The sequence below is a fragment of the Hippoglossus stenolepis genome, chromosome 20, assembly GCF_022539355.2.
Source record: "Hippoglossus stenolepis isolate QCI-W04-F060 chromosome 20, HSTE1.2, whole genome shotgun sequence".
Classification (NCBI taxonomy): domain Eukaryota; kingdom Metazoa; phylum Chordata; class Actinopteri; order Pleuronectiformes; family Pleuronectidae; genus Hippoglossus; species Hippoglossus stenolepis.
The window spans coordinates 10234263-10249755 of NC_061502.1; the positions used below are offsets into that span (position 1 = coordinate 10234263).

General features: G+C 41.9%; 1 protein-coding gene across 2 annotated transcripts in view; it reads left to right on the forward strand.

The window, feature by feature from the left end:
- nbas (NBAS subunit of NRZ tethering complex) overlaps positions 1-15493 on the forward strand; it is a 155705-nt gene that overhangs the window by 23930 nt on the left and 116282 nt on the right. For both annotated transcript variants that reach the window (XM_035143684.2, XM_035143683.2), the window contains exons 16-23: positions 2493-2618; positions 2936-3087; positions 3638-3778; positions 7740-7818; positions 9692-9796; positions 10146-10282; positions 13668-13754; positions 14900-15053. In XM_035143684.2, the coding sequence (XP_034999575.1) occupies positions 2493-2618; positions 2936-3087; positions 3638-3778; positions 7740-7818; positions 9692-9796; positions 10146-10282; positions 13668-13754; positions 14900-15053 (981 nt within the window). The remainder of the gene's footprint in view (positions 1-2492; positions 2619-2935; positions 3088-3637; positions 3779-7739; positions 7819-9691; positions 9797-10145; positions 10283-13667; positions 13755-14899; positions 15054-15493) is intronic.

Genomic DNA, 15493 nt, shown 5'->3' on the forward strand with positions numbered 1-15493 from the left:
GGTGGTCAGGTACTCCGCCACCATGTACTCTTTGTTTAGGGTTGAGTAGAATAATTTACTTTGTGATTTGCTGGTTTCGTTCCAATATAATTCGGTTGCCTTGGGTCACATTATTGTGTGTGTGTGTGTGTGTGTGTGTGTGTGTGTGTGTGTGTGTGTGTGTGTGTGTGTGTGTGTGTGTGTGTGTGTGTGCGTGTGTGTGTGTGTGTGTGTGTGTGTGTGTGCGCTGAGAGCTTTTTGATTAGCTGGCAGAGGGACTCTTATCTATGTTCACCTCTCAGCGCTGAAGGGCCTTGCACAGATAGGAGTGTGTGTCGCTAGATTGGAGGTGTTTATAAAATTTGATGGCTCTCTTTTTAATTTTAATTATAAAGGGTTAGTGGCCAAGTTCTGCATGTGTTCTTGGCCACGTGTCTGAAAACTCTGAAGTATATTTTTGCACCATTCTGCATGCAGGGCTTCCAGTGGGTGTTTTTCCCATTTTGGGAGGTCTTGGCTGTTAATGGACCCCATGCTTCACCACCGTATAATATTATCGGGTCCGTCACTGAATTTAGATTCTAGAGCCAGGTCTTAACATGAATTTTAACCAGAATTTTTTTTTCTTTTGGTGGCGTTAAAAGCCCACTTTGCCTTTTCATCCAGCTCATTCACTGCCGTGCCAAAATGTCCAGTGGAATTGATACTCACAGCCTAAATATGTATTATGATTTTCCATATTTACAGTCAGTGCCCATGTTAGTCGGAACTTGTGGAGGATGTCCAGGCTCCATAGTAGACGTGTGTGGAGGGCGACAGTAGAGCCTGGTCATCAGAAAACATCACACATTTGACCTCTGTTTCCTGCTGTTATACCACGGGCTGTAGATTTTCATTGATGTATATATGTTGAAGTGCTGCTTGAAGTAATTGGTTCTTTTGTTTCCATTGCACATCTGTTAATGAGACCTAATAGATTTTACCCCACCGTGCCACTAATAATTAAAGGGAAAAGCCTTTTTCGAAATCTCCAAAACCATAGTTGTTTTTATTTAGCTGCACTTGTGGCAAGAAGAAGATTCTTGGTTCGTATCCCAGTTCAAATTCCTGTGCATGCGTGGGTTTTCTCAGAGTGGGAGTTCCAAAGACATGCAAATTGGGGTTAGCTTAATTGGAGACTCTAAACTGACAGTAGGTGTGGATGCGTTTCGCTGGCGACCTGACGAGGGTGTACGCCGCCTCTCGCCCAATGTCAGCTGGGATTGGCTCCAGCTCCCCCGTGACATTTCATGAGGATAAGTGGTATAGATAATGTGTGTTAATGAGTGCTGAGGATAAATATATGTCACATGTGCGATGGTAAGGCATGAATCTAGTCTGACCTTCATGCAGGACATTGTTGTCATTGAGGGATTTAACTACACAGGAGTTGATGTTGTCCTTGTCCATACAGCTGGTGACGCATGTTAGGGGTTCAATTTGTCACCACTTTGAAATATAGGTGTAATTAATTTCAATATATTGCTCACATGAAATTCTCCCACACTCAGAATTAGATTAAAACATTTAGAAAAGTCAATTTGAATATGTTTTTGCTTTTTACTTTTGAACCTTACATTATATTTTCGACTCACTCATAGTAATAGGGAGATGTAAGAGATTTTGGTTTTTCTTTGAATTTCACTTCCATAGTTTGTAGTTTTCAAGGACTTTTTGAGTTAGTAAGTCTGTTCCCTGCGGCGCTGATCCCAAATAAGGTCTGAAAAGTTCAGGCCATCTGTCTCCATCCTGTATGACCAGCTCCTCGGGCTCAGACTGACGGATCTCCTTTGCCCCTGCGGATTTTCTTTCTTCAAATGTCCCCCAAATATTTGATTCCTCTTTAGTCTCTCTCCTTATCCCTCTGCAGCAGATCCAATTCAGTCTGTGTCACATTGCTACAAAGATTGAAATCTGCATGTTTGAGTTGTTCCCATTCAGTCTTTGAGTATTCATTGTGCGTACTCAAGGATTTCGGAAGTGCCATAGCTATTGCACAGGCTTATTTAAAACCTTCTTTGTCCTTCAGAGTGATGAAAAAAGTGGGCCATTAACTTTTCTCTCATGACTTCTTTGACTTGGGGATTTGCTGTAAATATCACGTGGTTTGAATTCATTTAATGTATTTTATTAATTTACTTCTCTTGATTAAATAGGTAATATACCCCTTGGATGATAATTAGGTTAAAAAAAAAACATTAAAAAGTATATCACAGAAAAGGCAATGAATTCATTGTTTTGCAGTCGTGTTGTTTTGCGCCCAACTTTAAATATAACATCAGAAAACTTAATTTGCTACTTAATTAGAGCTGCTGTCTGCTCCGTTCCGACACTTGTCTACATCACCTTCAAATGAATATTCATGTCCTTGTCTTCTCTGATTATATACATTTGTTTCTTCGCTGTCTGTTCAAAATATGCATACATATTGGTTTATGTCCTCGTAATGCGTTTTATGTGCATTTCTTTCACAGATTGACAATGAGGAATATGGTGAGGCGCTGTCTCTTGCCCACGCGTATAATCTGGATTCTGATCTGGTCTACCAGAGACAGTGGAGGAAAAGTACCGTCAGCATCGCCTCCATCCAGGATTATCTGGTAAGAGATGAAAGAAATAAGAAAGTAGGATGTGAGCAAATGAATATCAGGGTTGGGAAAGAAGAGGGGAAAATAGAATTTTGGCGGAGCATCGAGGATTTAGAGTATATTAGATGACTGGTTATAAATATACAGTAAATGTGTTTGGGTTAGCTGGAGACGCACACACTGAAGTGCAGCACGACCCCGTTACTCTATTTCACGCATCATTTTTACCAATTTGGAGCAAATTCCCCCATACTGTACCTCATTTTATTCCACCATTTCTTCTGAACTCATCCCTGCTCCCTCTCCGCTCCCAACATTCCTTAACCCAGAGCAAGATCCGCAAGCGCTCCTGGGTGCTGCATGAGTGTGTGGAACGCGTCCCGGAGAATGTTGATGCTGCCAAGGAGCTGCTGCAGTATGGCCTGAAGGGAACTGACCTCGAGGCCCTCATAGCCATAGGGAACAAAGAGGATGGGGGCAGGTAGGGCACACACGGACACATGCACACACGCCAACGCAATCCTTCCACATACATAATCAGCTATAACAATATCTACATTTTACAGCTTCTTCCTGAAGCTCATTCTGTCTGCCTCCTTTTGTTTATTACCTCCACAAAGAAGATAATGTTTTTTCTTTTTTTGTCCGTTAGGAAGCAAGATTACGCAATAACTGCAGGACGAAGTAGAACTAAACTTAGGGAAATAAAATGCGAAAGGAAAGAATCCATAAAAAATCTGTTGTGGATCTTGATCAGAAGATTTCCCTAAAAATTGCAAGATAGTGTGTTTTCCAACATTTTCTGTGATTTCACAGAGAAATTCATGGATCGTCATCAAAAGAGCAGGCATGTTTAGGGGACTGATAATTATGAATATTTGCAATTTGATGCAGATCCAAATCCAAATCTAGTGAACTTTAATCTGAGTTCATAAGTAGACTGTTGGGCCTTTGTGGAGGTATGCACTCTCTGAGTGCCCTTTTACTTCATATTTACTTTGTACCTCTGTGATTTCACCGCGTTTTCCTAGGTTTATCATGCCAGGCGATGTTGACCTCGATGACCTCCCTTACGAAGACATGCAGTCGGATGACGAGGAGCTGGAGGAGAAGAAGAAGGAGAAGGAGAACAGCAAGAGACAAGAACTGCTTGCCAAGGTGGACTTTAGCAGGTATGCAGCCAGTCGGACAGTTGGTTAGTCAGCTTGGTAGTTCAGTAAGGCAACATATGAAGACAGGAAGAAGTCATAGCCGGCAGAAATCCTACCAATATTCTAAATGCACAGGAATGAGAGGATTTATTTGAATGAAATCCCGGGGACTAGTAGTTACACACACCATCCTTCAGCTGCAGGAGCCAGATTCTTACCAAGCATCTGCCTGGCTGGTGCAAGTTACCAAAGCCTGTATTTTAAATATAATCCTTCTGCAGGATAATACTCCTATTTCCTCACTTTGCTTTTATGACAAATGACTAAAAACGGTGCACAAACACCAGCTTCTAAGTCTCAGCAGCAGTTGTTAGGTGGGTGAAAAAATCCCATAGAGAAAAAAAGGAGACACTGACCCATGTCACTGCCTTGTTGGCAGGTTGTTACCTGCTGTTCGGAAAGATTAAATTAAAGTCATGATTACTCCCAGTATCAGCGGGGAAGAGTGATTACACTATTCAAAATAAAGAAAAGGAGAAATCGAGGTGAAGGCATTTAACAAAACCAGGAGGAAATGGGAGCGAATGCTGCCACATTTTAACCGTGATTGTTTGATTAGGTCGCACGCCGGAGAGGGGATCATAAAGGCAATGACATTAATGAGGATGAGGGAGCGAGAGAGGGAAAAAAAGCGTTGGTGGAGATTAGTGGGTAATCTGCTGGAGGTAATTTATGCCTTTGTTGTCGAGTGCCCAGGGAAAGACTAATGAAAAACCCTTTAGTGATCACTAATCACCTCTCATGCACAAACACACACGCACACACATGCACATGCTCACACACCTGCATAATGAAACACTCCTAAGCCTAAACTCACAAACATATTTACACGTGTGTGTGTTAAAATATCCAAATACAAGCAAAAGGAAAATGTGCATATGCTGAAATGAATGATTTAAGATGCATAGCCATATGTAAGTAATTACTGTAGTTACGGGTATTTAAAGCTTGGTAGTTGGTCTCTATTGTTCTACAGATGAGCCGGTGAGTCTCCAGTCTGCATTCAAATGAGAAAGAGCAGAAACAGTGGAACGTAAATCCCACGGTTCCCTTTTTAGTTTCCTCATCCCTTTGCCCGTTTGATTTTCTTTCTGTTTAGCTCATTGTGTAATAAAACTGCTAATCTTTATTTCAGGCCTGTAGTCTGTGGTAGATAAAGAAAAGATGGAGGATAAGAAAGAGATATAAGAGGGAGTAAAAACAATCGATAATTTACAAACATTAAAGAAACATTACATTAAATCCTCAGTGAATTACCTCCTTTAAATATGCCTATTTTTCTCCTTCCCCTATCTCTGAGTCAGAGTGTCAGCATGCTCACACACATCCCCAAAATGTGTTTGTGTTTGTGCGTGTGTGTGTGTGTGTGTGTGTGTGTGTGTGTGTGTGTGTGTGTGTGTGTGTGTGTGTGTGTGTGTGTGTGTGTGTGTGTGTGTGTGTGTGTGTGTGTGTGTGTGTGTGTGTTGGGTGCAGCGAAGCCCCTCACTAATGGATCCAACCATGTTGCCTTGAGCCCCGTGGCCGAGGCCAGAGACAGATAATAATTCTCTTAATTTCTTTTTAACTACACCACCATTACAGAAATGGCTCGGTATCGATCACAGTTGCTCCGACCATGTCTGTCTGTGTGCGCTTTGTGTGTGTGTGTGTTGTGTTGTGGGTGTGTGTGTGTGTGTTTGTGTTGCTCTTGTGTGTAGATGAGGACTGTATTTAAATATCGACTGTCACACAGAGTGCATCTCTTGTCCTGCTACATGTTTGAAGGTTGTGTGTTTGTGTTTGTGTGTGCGTGTGTGTGCTTGAAAGACATGATCAATCAGGCGCATTTTCCATCACCAGCCAGAAGAGTGTAATAAAGCAGTTCTTATCTCGTAGGTCAAACGAGAGTAAAGAATACTTTTTGAAGTCACTTTTAAAGGTCGTAGTTTGTCCAAGAGAGAATCACATTTTCAGTAACTGGAGTAAAATCAACTCAATCGACTTTGGCTGTCCTATAAAAGATACTAAAAGATGTTAATTTCCCTCTTAGTTTAAAGTACCCAATAAAATGATGGATGTTAATGTACTTTTCCAATCCTGTCTTGTTACTGCAAGGTATACTCCTCCAGCCCTAATCAATGTGTTGCACTTTCAGTTATCCTGTCACATAAAATACAGACTTAGTCAGCACTTGGTTATTGCTTTCTTTTCTTTTTTTTATTCTTTACTGTCATGCACCAGTTCAGTGTTTGTTTTAAAACCTGCCGTTTTGACTGCATGCAGAAAGTTTCACATTTTAGCCTCTTTCTCATCAGTCTGCATAATAAAGTGATTCAGAATCCACCACGGACCATTATAACTGCTGCTCTGGCTCTCTGCATGCAACAACAAGATGGACAATACTGTGTGTGTGTGTGTGTGTGTGTGTGTGTGTGTGTGTGTGTGTGTGTGTGTGTGTGTGTGTGTGTGTGTGTGTGTGTGTGTGTGTGTGTGTGTGTGTGTGTGTGTGTGTGTGTGTGAGTGTGAGAGAGTGAGCAGGATGGGGTGAAGGAGAGTGAGGATGAAAGCGTGCAGTGTGCTGCAATGTCTTTGTGTTCATCTGATCAGATTCTGACCTCAGTCAGATGTCCCATTTTTTCATTTGCACCAGCATATTGTGTGCGTGCGCGTGCGTTCGTGCTTTTAGTGTCACATCCACGTGCATGCAAAGTATTTCTGTCTGTTTATGCAGTCCAATTTTGTCCCCCGCACTCTCTGATAATCGCTTTTATCACACACCACATTTCCGTGTGTGTGTTTCCGTGCCTGTATATGAGTGTGTTGGCCTGTTTATGCATTTCAATATCTGGCCTGTACAGTCATATTTGGGGTGTGTACAGAGATAGAGGAGTGATGCCATCTGCTTGTAATAACCTGCCGTTCGAATTGCTTTGAAATGCAAGATGCACACAAACATGCAGACACAAACACATACACCTAATAGTTTTCTAGCATCTCGTATCATCTCCGCTCCATCTCTATTCTGCCGCCGCTCTCCTCCCTCCACCTCCACTTTTCTTACTTTGCGGTGAAGAGGCAGAGCAAAGTAATAATTACCACCAGCGTGAGTGCTAAGCCGCCACTCTTTGATGTGCCAGAGAGTGTGTTCAGACACTGTTAATCTCTGTTAGCCCGATGTGGAGGAACCCTGATACGGCCTGATAGCGCACTCTGTAATGAGGGATTAGGGATTAAGATGGCGGTGGAGGGGTCAGCTCCCCTGTGTTCACACTGCGGTTGATCCAGGCCGAGTTTTTAGAGCGCTCTGGCCACCACTTCGACCTGTTCAAGTTATTTACTTACGGAGTGAACTCGGAGTGTGTGAGTATGTGTGAAGTGATGGGGCACACCTGACCATTCGCTGTGCTTCTCAGCCTCGTGGCTCCTTTTCATTGGGAGCAGCTTGAGTGATTGAATTGCAGGTAGATCCCATATAGCCCAGTGCCTTGGTGTTCGTGGTCATCCAATTTATTTATGGTCGTGATTAAATGACATTGAAAATGGATTTGATTCACATGGGGCGATCACTCACCTCATTGACATCAAGCATCCCATACATAACACTGAAGGGTTCTTATGGTTATAAGAACTTGATTTGTTGCGCTTAGAAAATGATTAGATCTGGAGGGCACTATGTGGTACTGTAGTCCCCGGTCCCAAGCATTGTTATATACGGTAGGCCCCTGTGGGTGTACTGTATAGGGTCAATTTGCAGTTAATTTAAAGCCATGTGTGTTAGTCCTGTGAACAGACTAAGCCTGGAGTTTGATTTGGCTTTTTAGAAAAGGAAAAAAGTATTTTCAGATCTTGTAATTTGAGAAGAGCTCTTGCGTTAAATGTTGTATTGTGTTGAAAAGCTTGTGTTGTATGATTTGTGTGTGTGTGTGTGTGTGTGTTTCTTTAGGCTAACTCTGGAGCAGAAGGAGCTGTGTCGGAGCCGACTGAAACTTCTCTCCTACCTGGACCGACTGGACACATACGAGGTAAAAATAGCCTCTGTCTATTATCGAAATACTTTAAATCAACACTTGAAACGCAACCTGAAGCCAAACTGATCAATGCAAATTTGCAACAGTTAAATATATTAAATTAGGGCGTCATTCTATCGTATTATCGTACCGCCTAAACAATATTCACTTCATGTACCATTGGTTTCATACTAAGGTGTCAGACATAATATAACATGTCACTTACTGCCACAGTGGAGTGTTGGCAAACACTAGACAAAATGCTAAGCTAATGCCAACCAAGATGGTCAGACACTTTTTTTTGTTTCACGTCGTTTGGCCAATACATTATTGGATTTATTATTTCAGATCTAGATTTACTACCTAACAGATAAGCAAGTGTCACGACTATTTCAGAAATTTGTAACACCCTATTCAGTGCAGTTAGTCCTCCATCAGCATCTTGAGGCAGAACTACACTTAAAAAGGAAGAAATACTAGAATTATGACTAAAACAAACAGAAAGATATATTTACACAATATACCTATTCACTTATAATGGCCTGGCAGGGGTCAGTGGTTGTAGAGTAACAGTAATTGACTGGATCAGCCACTCATCAGTCAGGGCTGCTCATTTGCAAAATTCATACCACAATGCTTCCTCTAATGTCTGTGTTAGTATAAATAAAAAGATCATGTTGAGATGTGGGGGTATGTGAGGATGTTTTCCAAGCTAATGACTCATTATGAAAAACGTAGCTCACGGGATTGCAGCTTGCTTCTCTGAGACCTCACAGGAAGGAGGTTGTGTTTCATGTACTATTAACTACAATTAGCATACTTTGAAGTTGACGTCTGAAGTTTGAAGGTCACTAAACGACCATATTATGTGTTTGCATGTTTAAATGAGCCAATGTTTTTTTTTTTTTTACACGTTGGCAACTTAATGCTTTCTCGTTTCCTGTCCAGTCAGCCGGAGATCACACACTAGTTTGGTAATCTGCTATCTTGGAGACAAATCCTGGTTTGACACCAGAACAAATGGTTTTACTATACCAATAGACCTCCAGTGTATGAGTGTTAGTGCAGGAGAGATGGATCGATGGAAGCTTTGATTCAAACTTTGACACAGGCAACTTCGGAAACACCCTGGATTTTAGATTTACGAGTAGCATTAACATGCACGCACTTCTCATCCACAATAAATCACAGATGAACAGGACGACACTTTCTCCTTCTGTGGAGAGGAGAGATCAGATTTTACTCTGCTACATATTCAACACAGACAGAATGACGTCTCTCTCTTTATTCGGACATTGTCATGGTAACTGCAGCAATTTCCTCTTGCCCCAATCCATTTTCTCTGGCTGTCTATGAATATGATATTAGGGTTTTTATCATCCCGACTTCGGCCGGCTCTGTCTGCATACGGCCCATTCAAAGGCTATCCATCAAGACACACACACACACACAAACGGCCTCAAACACACACAGACATACACACACAGTCTGGCCTACAGAAGGCTACATAAATTTTATACACACGGACACACATAAATCCCTTCAAGCCAAAGGCCATGACAACAAATGTTCCCTCCTGACATATGCGTATGTGCACACACACACACACACACACTCACACTCTCATACCTTCCTCAGATGGTTCAGACAGCTGTACGCTTGAAAGTTTAAATAGCATCTCTGTTGACTTTGCCTTATTGGACTCATTTGCAGTCACATCATCTCCTGGCTCCTCTCCTCTCATCTTTAGTTTGACTTTCTCTCCGTTCACTCACTCCATCTTCTCCGGAAAGATAAACATCTGCTTCAAAAATGTCTTTTTATGAACCACTGTTATATTCCATCTCCCCCCCCCCCTTCCTCTCTCTCTCTTTCTGACACTCCGCAGGAAATACTCGGTGGCCCTCACGCAGCAGAGCAGAAATACGACGCCGAGTTCTTCAAGAAGTTCCGCAGTCAAAATATTGTTTTGTCCGCGAGGAACTATGCCAGGGTAACATCAGATTCCTGCATACTCCCTCACTAATTGTCTCGTTTGATCTATAGCTGTCTGCAACTCCGTTTGGCTCTAATTTGATATACACTCAGTTATCGGTTTATTAGGTACACTCTAGCTTAGACAAACGCAGTCTAATACAAAGGTCCCTGCAGTTTGATGAACTGAGTTGTGTTATACAGGGAGGTGTTTCTTTTATATAGCCTCTCATTGACGTAAATCTGCTTGACAGAATAACAAACCTTCCTTTGTGTTAAATAGATACATGTGTTTAAGTATGTTTACCTTCATTTCTTTGAGTAATGTAATCTCATAATTTTTGGCGGGTTTCCTGATTTGTCTACAGGAGAGTAACGTGCAGGCTCTGGACATCCTCTTCACGTACCACGGAGCGGATCTCCTCCAGCACCGACTAGCCATCCTTAACAATTTCCCAGAAACCACCTCTCCACATGAGTACACCATTCTGCTGCCTGAGGCCAGGTGAGACCCACATCATGTTGCCTCTCCCTCCATCCCTCTATCCCATTGTGGTGAACATGAAAACTCAGAAACACCTTCAGGGAATTTCCACAAATTTGGCACAAACATTCACTTGCACCCAAGGTTAGGGTCACTTTGACCTGGCAAAACACTGATTTGGCCGTAACTCAAGAATTCATATTCCAATCATGAGAAAATATGAGTGAGATATGGATTTTACCTGCAACTCTATTGATTTGTGGAGGTATACAGTCGTGAGGAGGTCTAAAAGGGTCTAAGTGTACACACACATTTACCCAAACTGAAAAACCAGTAGCCTGTCATTTTATGCTCCCATATATATATTTTTTGATTCTCCTCATACAACAATTGCCATTATGACACATAGAAACTTCAGGGTCACCCACCCTTCCTTATGTCTGGAAATGAATATTAACACCTCTCTGGAATGAACAAGTCTCACTTGTCACTACGTCGCAAATTGAAACCATTCAACATGAGAATCACATCCCTTATGGAGCACATGCTTAAAGACCTTTCACACGTTGGCTCCTTTGTTCTCACCTTTACACAGCGGGAGTCTTCTTCTGTCCTTGAGAAACACACACACACACACACACACACACACACACACACACACACACACACACACGGACATGTTCTTCCATTACACTAGTGTAAGCTACAGCTTCAGGGCTGACTGTCACGCAGGAAAGAAAATAATAGGAAAGAGACTCAATGGCCACTTTTTAAAAAATTACATATAAAATATGAACACCTTAAAATGATACAATACTGGCTGCAATAATTGCAACCGTAGTTCTTGTTCTACTTTTTCATTTCACAATACATTTCAGCTGTGAGAATGAAAGAGCACTGAAGGGGGAACTTTGGGCGAGGGGATGTGAGAAGGAGATGATGGAGGAGTGTGTCAGAGGGGAAGGAATCATTCCTCAGACCCCTTATGGTTCTGTAACAGAGGTGACAGACTCTGGATTTCTCCTCACCTTTATCCCCTTCCTTCACAATTCCTATGTTCTCTCTGTGAGTATTTATTATATATATAAATACCACAACTACATTTCAACAAATGAACACATGTACAAGGCTTAAGTCCCCTGGAGTCATGAGCTAAAAAACATTTACCGTATAGATATAACTGCTCATATAGTTTTTAAACACGCAGGCACGCACACATACACACCCCACTATACTGCACCCTTTTATTAGCCATGTCTGAGTTTGTATGGAGGTCAGGCGGCTGTGGCTCTGCAGTGGGCATCCATCATGGCTCTGCCGCTGTGGGGCAGTTTCCTATTTTCCCCAGCCTGTGAGCACCAACTGCTGCCTCAACAGCACTCGCTCCGACACTGCAGCAGAAGGAGCCGGCCCAAGCCATCTGTTTTGGAGCTCACTCACTATTTATTTGTCTTGCTTCACTGGAAGGGGGGGAAACTTTCTCCTGTAATATTGATCAGATTCTTTGAGGGAACCCTGTACACGTGGAAGAATGCACAATAGTTGTGTTTTTGTTGCAAGAACTTTGCCTGCAGCTCGAAAAGGGTTCGGCCCAGTGGAAATGAAAATATACTCGAATGCCATCTCCATATTCCTGCCGCCCCACTTTCGCCTCGTCTCTCTCTCTCAGGCTGAAGAGGAGTAGATTAGGGGAGGGGACGTGAAATAACTCATTCCTCGCATCGATATCCGAGTGCTCACACCAATATTTACTCTCCACCCTCTAACCTGGCTGTCTTTAATGAAGAAAGAGGAGCATGGCTTCAGGGAACGACAGGAAGAAGAAAAAAAAAAGAGGATGAGATTTTTAAGGGAGAAGCAGTGAGATTTCTCGATGTTTGTCATCTTTTAAAAGGAAGAAGTTGTGTTGAAGTGTTGGTTAAAAAAAATTCCCTCTACTTTTGCATCCTGACATAAATCAAATCAGCTTCTTGGACACTTCTTATGTATTTCGTGATTGCATAGAATTTATGGCCGTGTTTTAAAAAAGCAGCAGCAGCGTGTGTGTGAGAGTGTGAGAGTGTGCGCTCTTCCCTTGTAACTTATAGATGATTTGTAGCCCGAACTATCTCCTTGAGTTTTACAACAACAGTACTTATTTTTCTCTCTACAGACAAATAGATAACAAGATGAAAAGCTTTAATCGCAGGATAAGGGATCAAACGGCTTCTGTTCACCCCAGTGACTCGGTGTGTGTTGGTGCATTTGTATATTTCTGTGTGTGTTCGTCTGTCTGAGTCATGTCACCAGTGACACGCGAGGTTACAGAGTCATTCTTCACTTCCCTATTCATCCTTACCTATTTTTCTCCCTCACACCTGTCACACTCAAGGAGACCAGGAAGAAGTAAAGCATAGCACCAACATGGAATTTAGAAAATAAAAGCCCTTGCCATTTACAGCCGAGGCACGACTCAGACTCTTTTTCGAAAAGTTCTTTGACTTGTTTATTGATGTGCTTTTGTGTTTTTTTTCCTCTAGTACATGTTTCTTCTCTTACTATTCTCTGCTTTTTCCCTTCCCCATGTCTTGCTGCCTTTCAGCTGGGTTTTCCTCTAGTTTATGACCAATGTTTAGTACGAGACCGTAAATTTCTCTGATGATTTATCAGGTGCGATTATAGGTGGGTGGGAAGGAGTGGTTTATTTTTGGACCCCTGCTCATTGGTTTTTGCCCTGATATGTTTTTATGACACAAAAGCCAGTGGTCGTAGGTGTTAAGTTTTTGGGTTATCCTCCCGTCCCATTCTTGTGAAGCCCTAGAAGCAATTTCTTCAAATTTGTTACAACTGTCCAATTTGACTAAAGGATAAACTGATAAGATTTTGGTGGTCAAAGTTCAAGGTCCCTGTTGCCTTACAAAACCCTTTTTTACCTTGTGAATGCATAATCTTAAGAACGCCTTGAGAAAATCCTTTCAAATTTGGCACGAATGTTCACTTAGAGTCACATTTTAGTTTTGGACGATGCATTGGTTGCTGGAGGAATACAACCGCATGGCAGAAAGAAACCATTATATTTTGGTGTGGATCCAGATCAGGGAGCGGATCCAGGAATTTCTTTTCACTTTATGAGGTTTTGCCTTTTGACAATTTCACCGGTTTCCCACAGAATAATTTATGGATCTTGAAGAAAAAACTGACCCACTTAGAGAACTCATATCTATGGGTGTGTGAAATTTGGTGCAGCTTTTGATTGAATTTAAAGGGTCTGTTGGGGCTTGGGGGGAGGTATGCTCTCCACTGAGCGCCATTCAAGTTATATTTGCACTTGTGCTTTTCCATAAAACTGACCCTTCTTCAAATTGTGTATGTCTCTCCTCCTTTCTTCCTCTATGTCTAATACTGCCTCTTTTTTTTTTTTCCCCAGTCTGGATGACAGAGGCGAGTTGGTATTAATTCCATGGGATGAGCAGAGACACAGAGAGATGGACTGGTGCGAGACAGAGGAGTGCAGGTAAACCGTGACATCACTCTGGATATAAACACGCGGCATCATGGCATTGCAGGGAAAGCATTACAACAAACCAAGCTTGGACGATAAGATACTGTATTTTATAATAAACTCTTACCCTGCCCATGATAATAAAGCATCTCACAGCGTAGGATTGTAAGAATTTCTGCTCAGTAAGGGACAGATGCTTATGTTGGCATCATTACGTGAAACGAAACATGACATCCTATTATCCAAACAGAACCATAACAAACTAATACCAGATCTCGTTGCACCGCCAATTTATGCGAATTTGCCTGCTCATGTACGGAGGCCAGCTTCATTTGCAATTTTATTTTTGCAAGTTTTTTTCTTTTTTATTGCTCTTTGGTTCACAGTCACATTATCAGCTGGCAGCTGTGGCATCCTTGGCCAGGAACTGCAGGGTGAAATTGTGATACCGTGTGGAGTTACGATGATGCCAGCGATGTTTAAGACCTTGTTTATGACATGTATCGTCTCACAAGCTTATTTTTATTTTTTCCTTCTCTGCTTCTGTGGTTTATTCTCCATATTTGTATTGTTTCTTGTTTTCCCTCCCTTTTTGGATCCAACCCTGTCTACTCCCCCTGAAAAAACAAGGCTGGTGATATTCTAGTTTCGTTATTCTCAACAAACCCATGAAAAGATCAAAAGCAACACTGTCAGTCTGCCCCCTAATACTTTCTGACCCTTTTTTGACCTTCAGCCCTAAACCCATTAATCCTTACTGAGGAAGTCATTACAATATTTAAAGAAGGTGGACTCAATTCCCCAAAATAGTTTTTAACAAGCTTTGGCTAATTGATGCATCCATGGAATTCTATATTTAAAAAAAAACGTTAATTTTATCAGCTTCACATTTGGCATGTGTATTGTTAGGAGTGAGGAAGTGCAGTGTTGAAATTTGTACGATTTGGACACGCAGTTTATTCAATATTAATAAACCTCCATGGTGTAGAGGTTTGAGATATATCAGACACTGGCTTTACACATATACAAATGATTAATTGTTGATTTTGGTCTTTTAGGTTTTGAATAAATAAGAATATCACCCGACCAATTGCTTTCCTACAATACATATGTTAGCAAAACACATTAAAAACACTCTTTCCCCATGTCCTCCTCAGAGCGGTGCTGGACCAGAATTTGTTCGATGATGACAGTTTCCTGTACGAGGAGATTCCAGAGCTGCTGAGGTTCCGCGCAGCCTCACCCCCAATCGAGCTGCTGACGGACTGGTATCAGAGCAGAGCCCAGGACATCGACTCCTGCTCCAGACAGGTGCGAACACCAGTACACTGCAACGTCCAACCAAGCTTTCAAGCTCTTTGTCATTCCGTCAACTATTTCTGTCACTTTTTTCGTGAACAATTAAGTGCAACACTATGAATGTTTTCCATGTGAGACTGTCTGAAAGTGTGTGTTGTTACCCCCCTGTGTTAATGTGGTTAATGCATCTCGACCCTTCTCGTGATGGCAGTGTTTTTCACCCCCACTATTGCTCTATAACATGGTTGTCATAAGAACTAGATCATCAGTTTACCTCAGTCTTTGTCTTTAAATCTTTTAGTCGTGGCTTTAAACTGGGGAAGTATGTGTTCAGACAGCTGGCTGCAAGGAAGTGTTCCTCAAGCGTTTTGGCTCTCAGCAGCTACCACTTGCACAAAATCCTGGGACATTCTGTTGTCCTCACTTTCACCTTGCAATTAGTATTTTTTTTT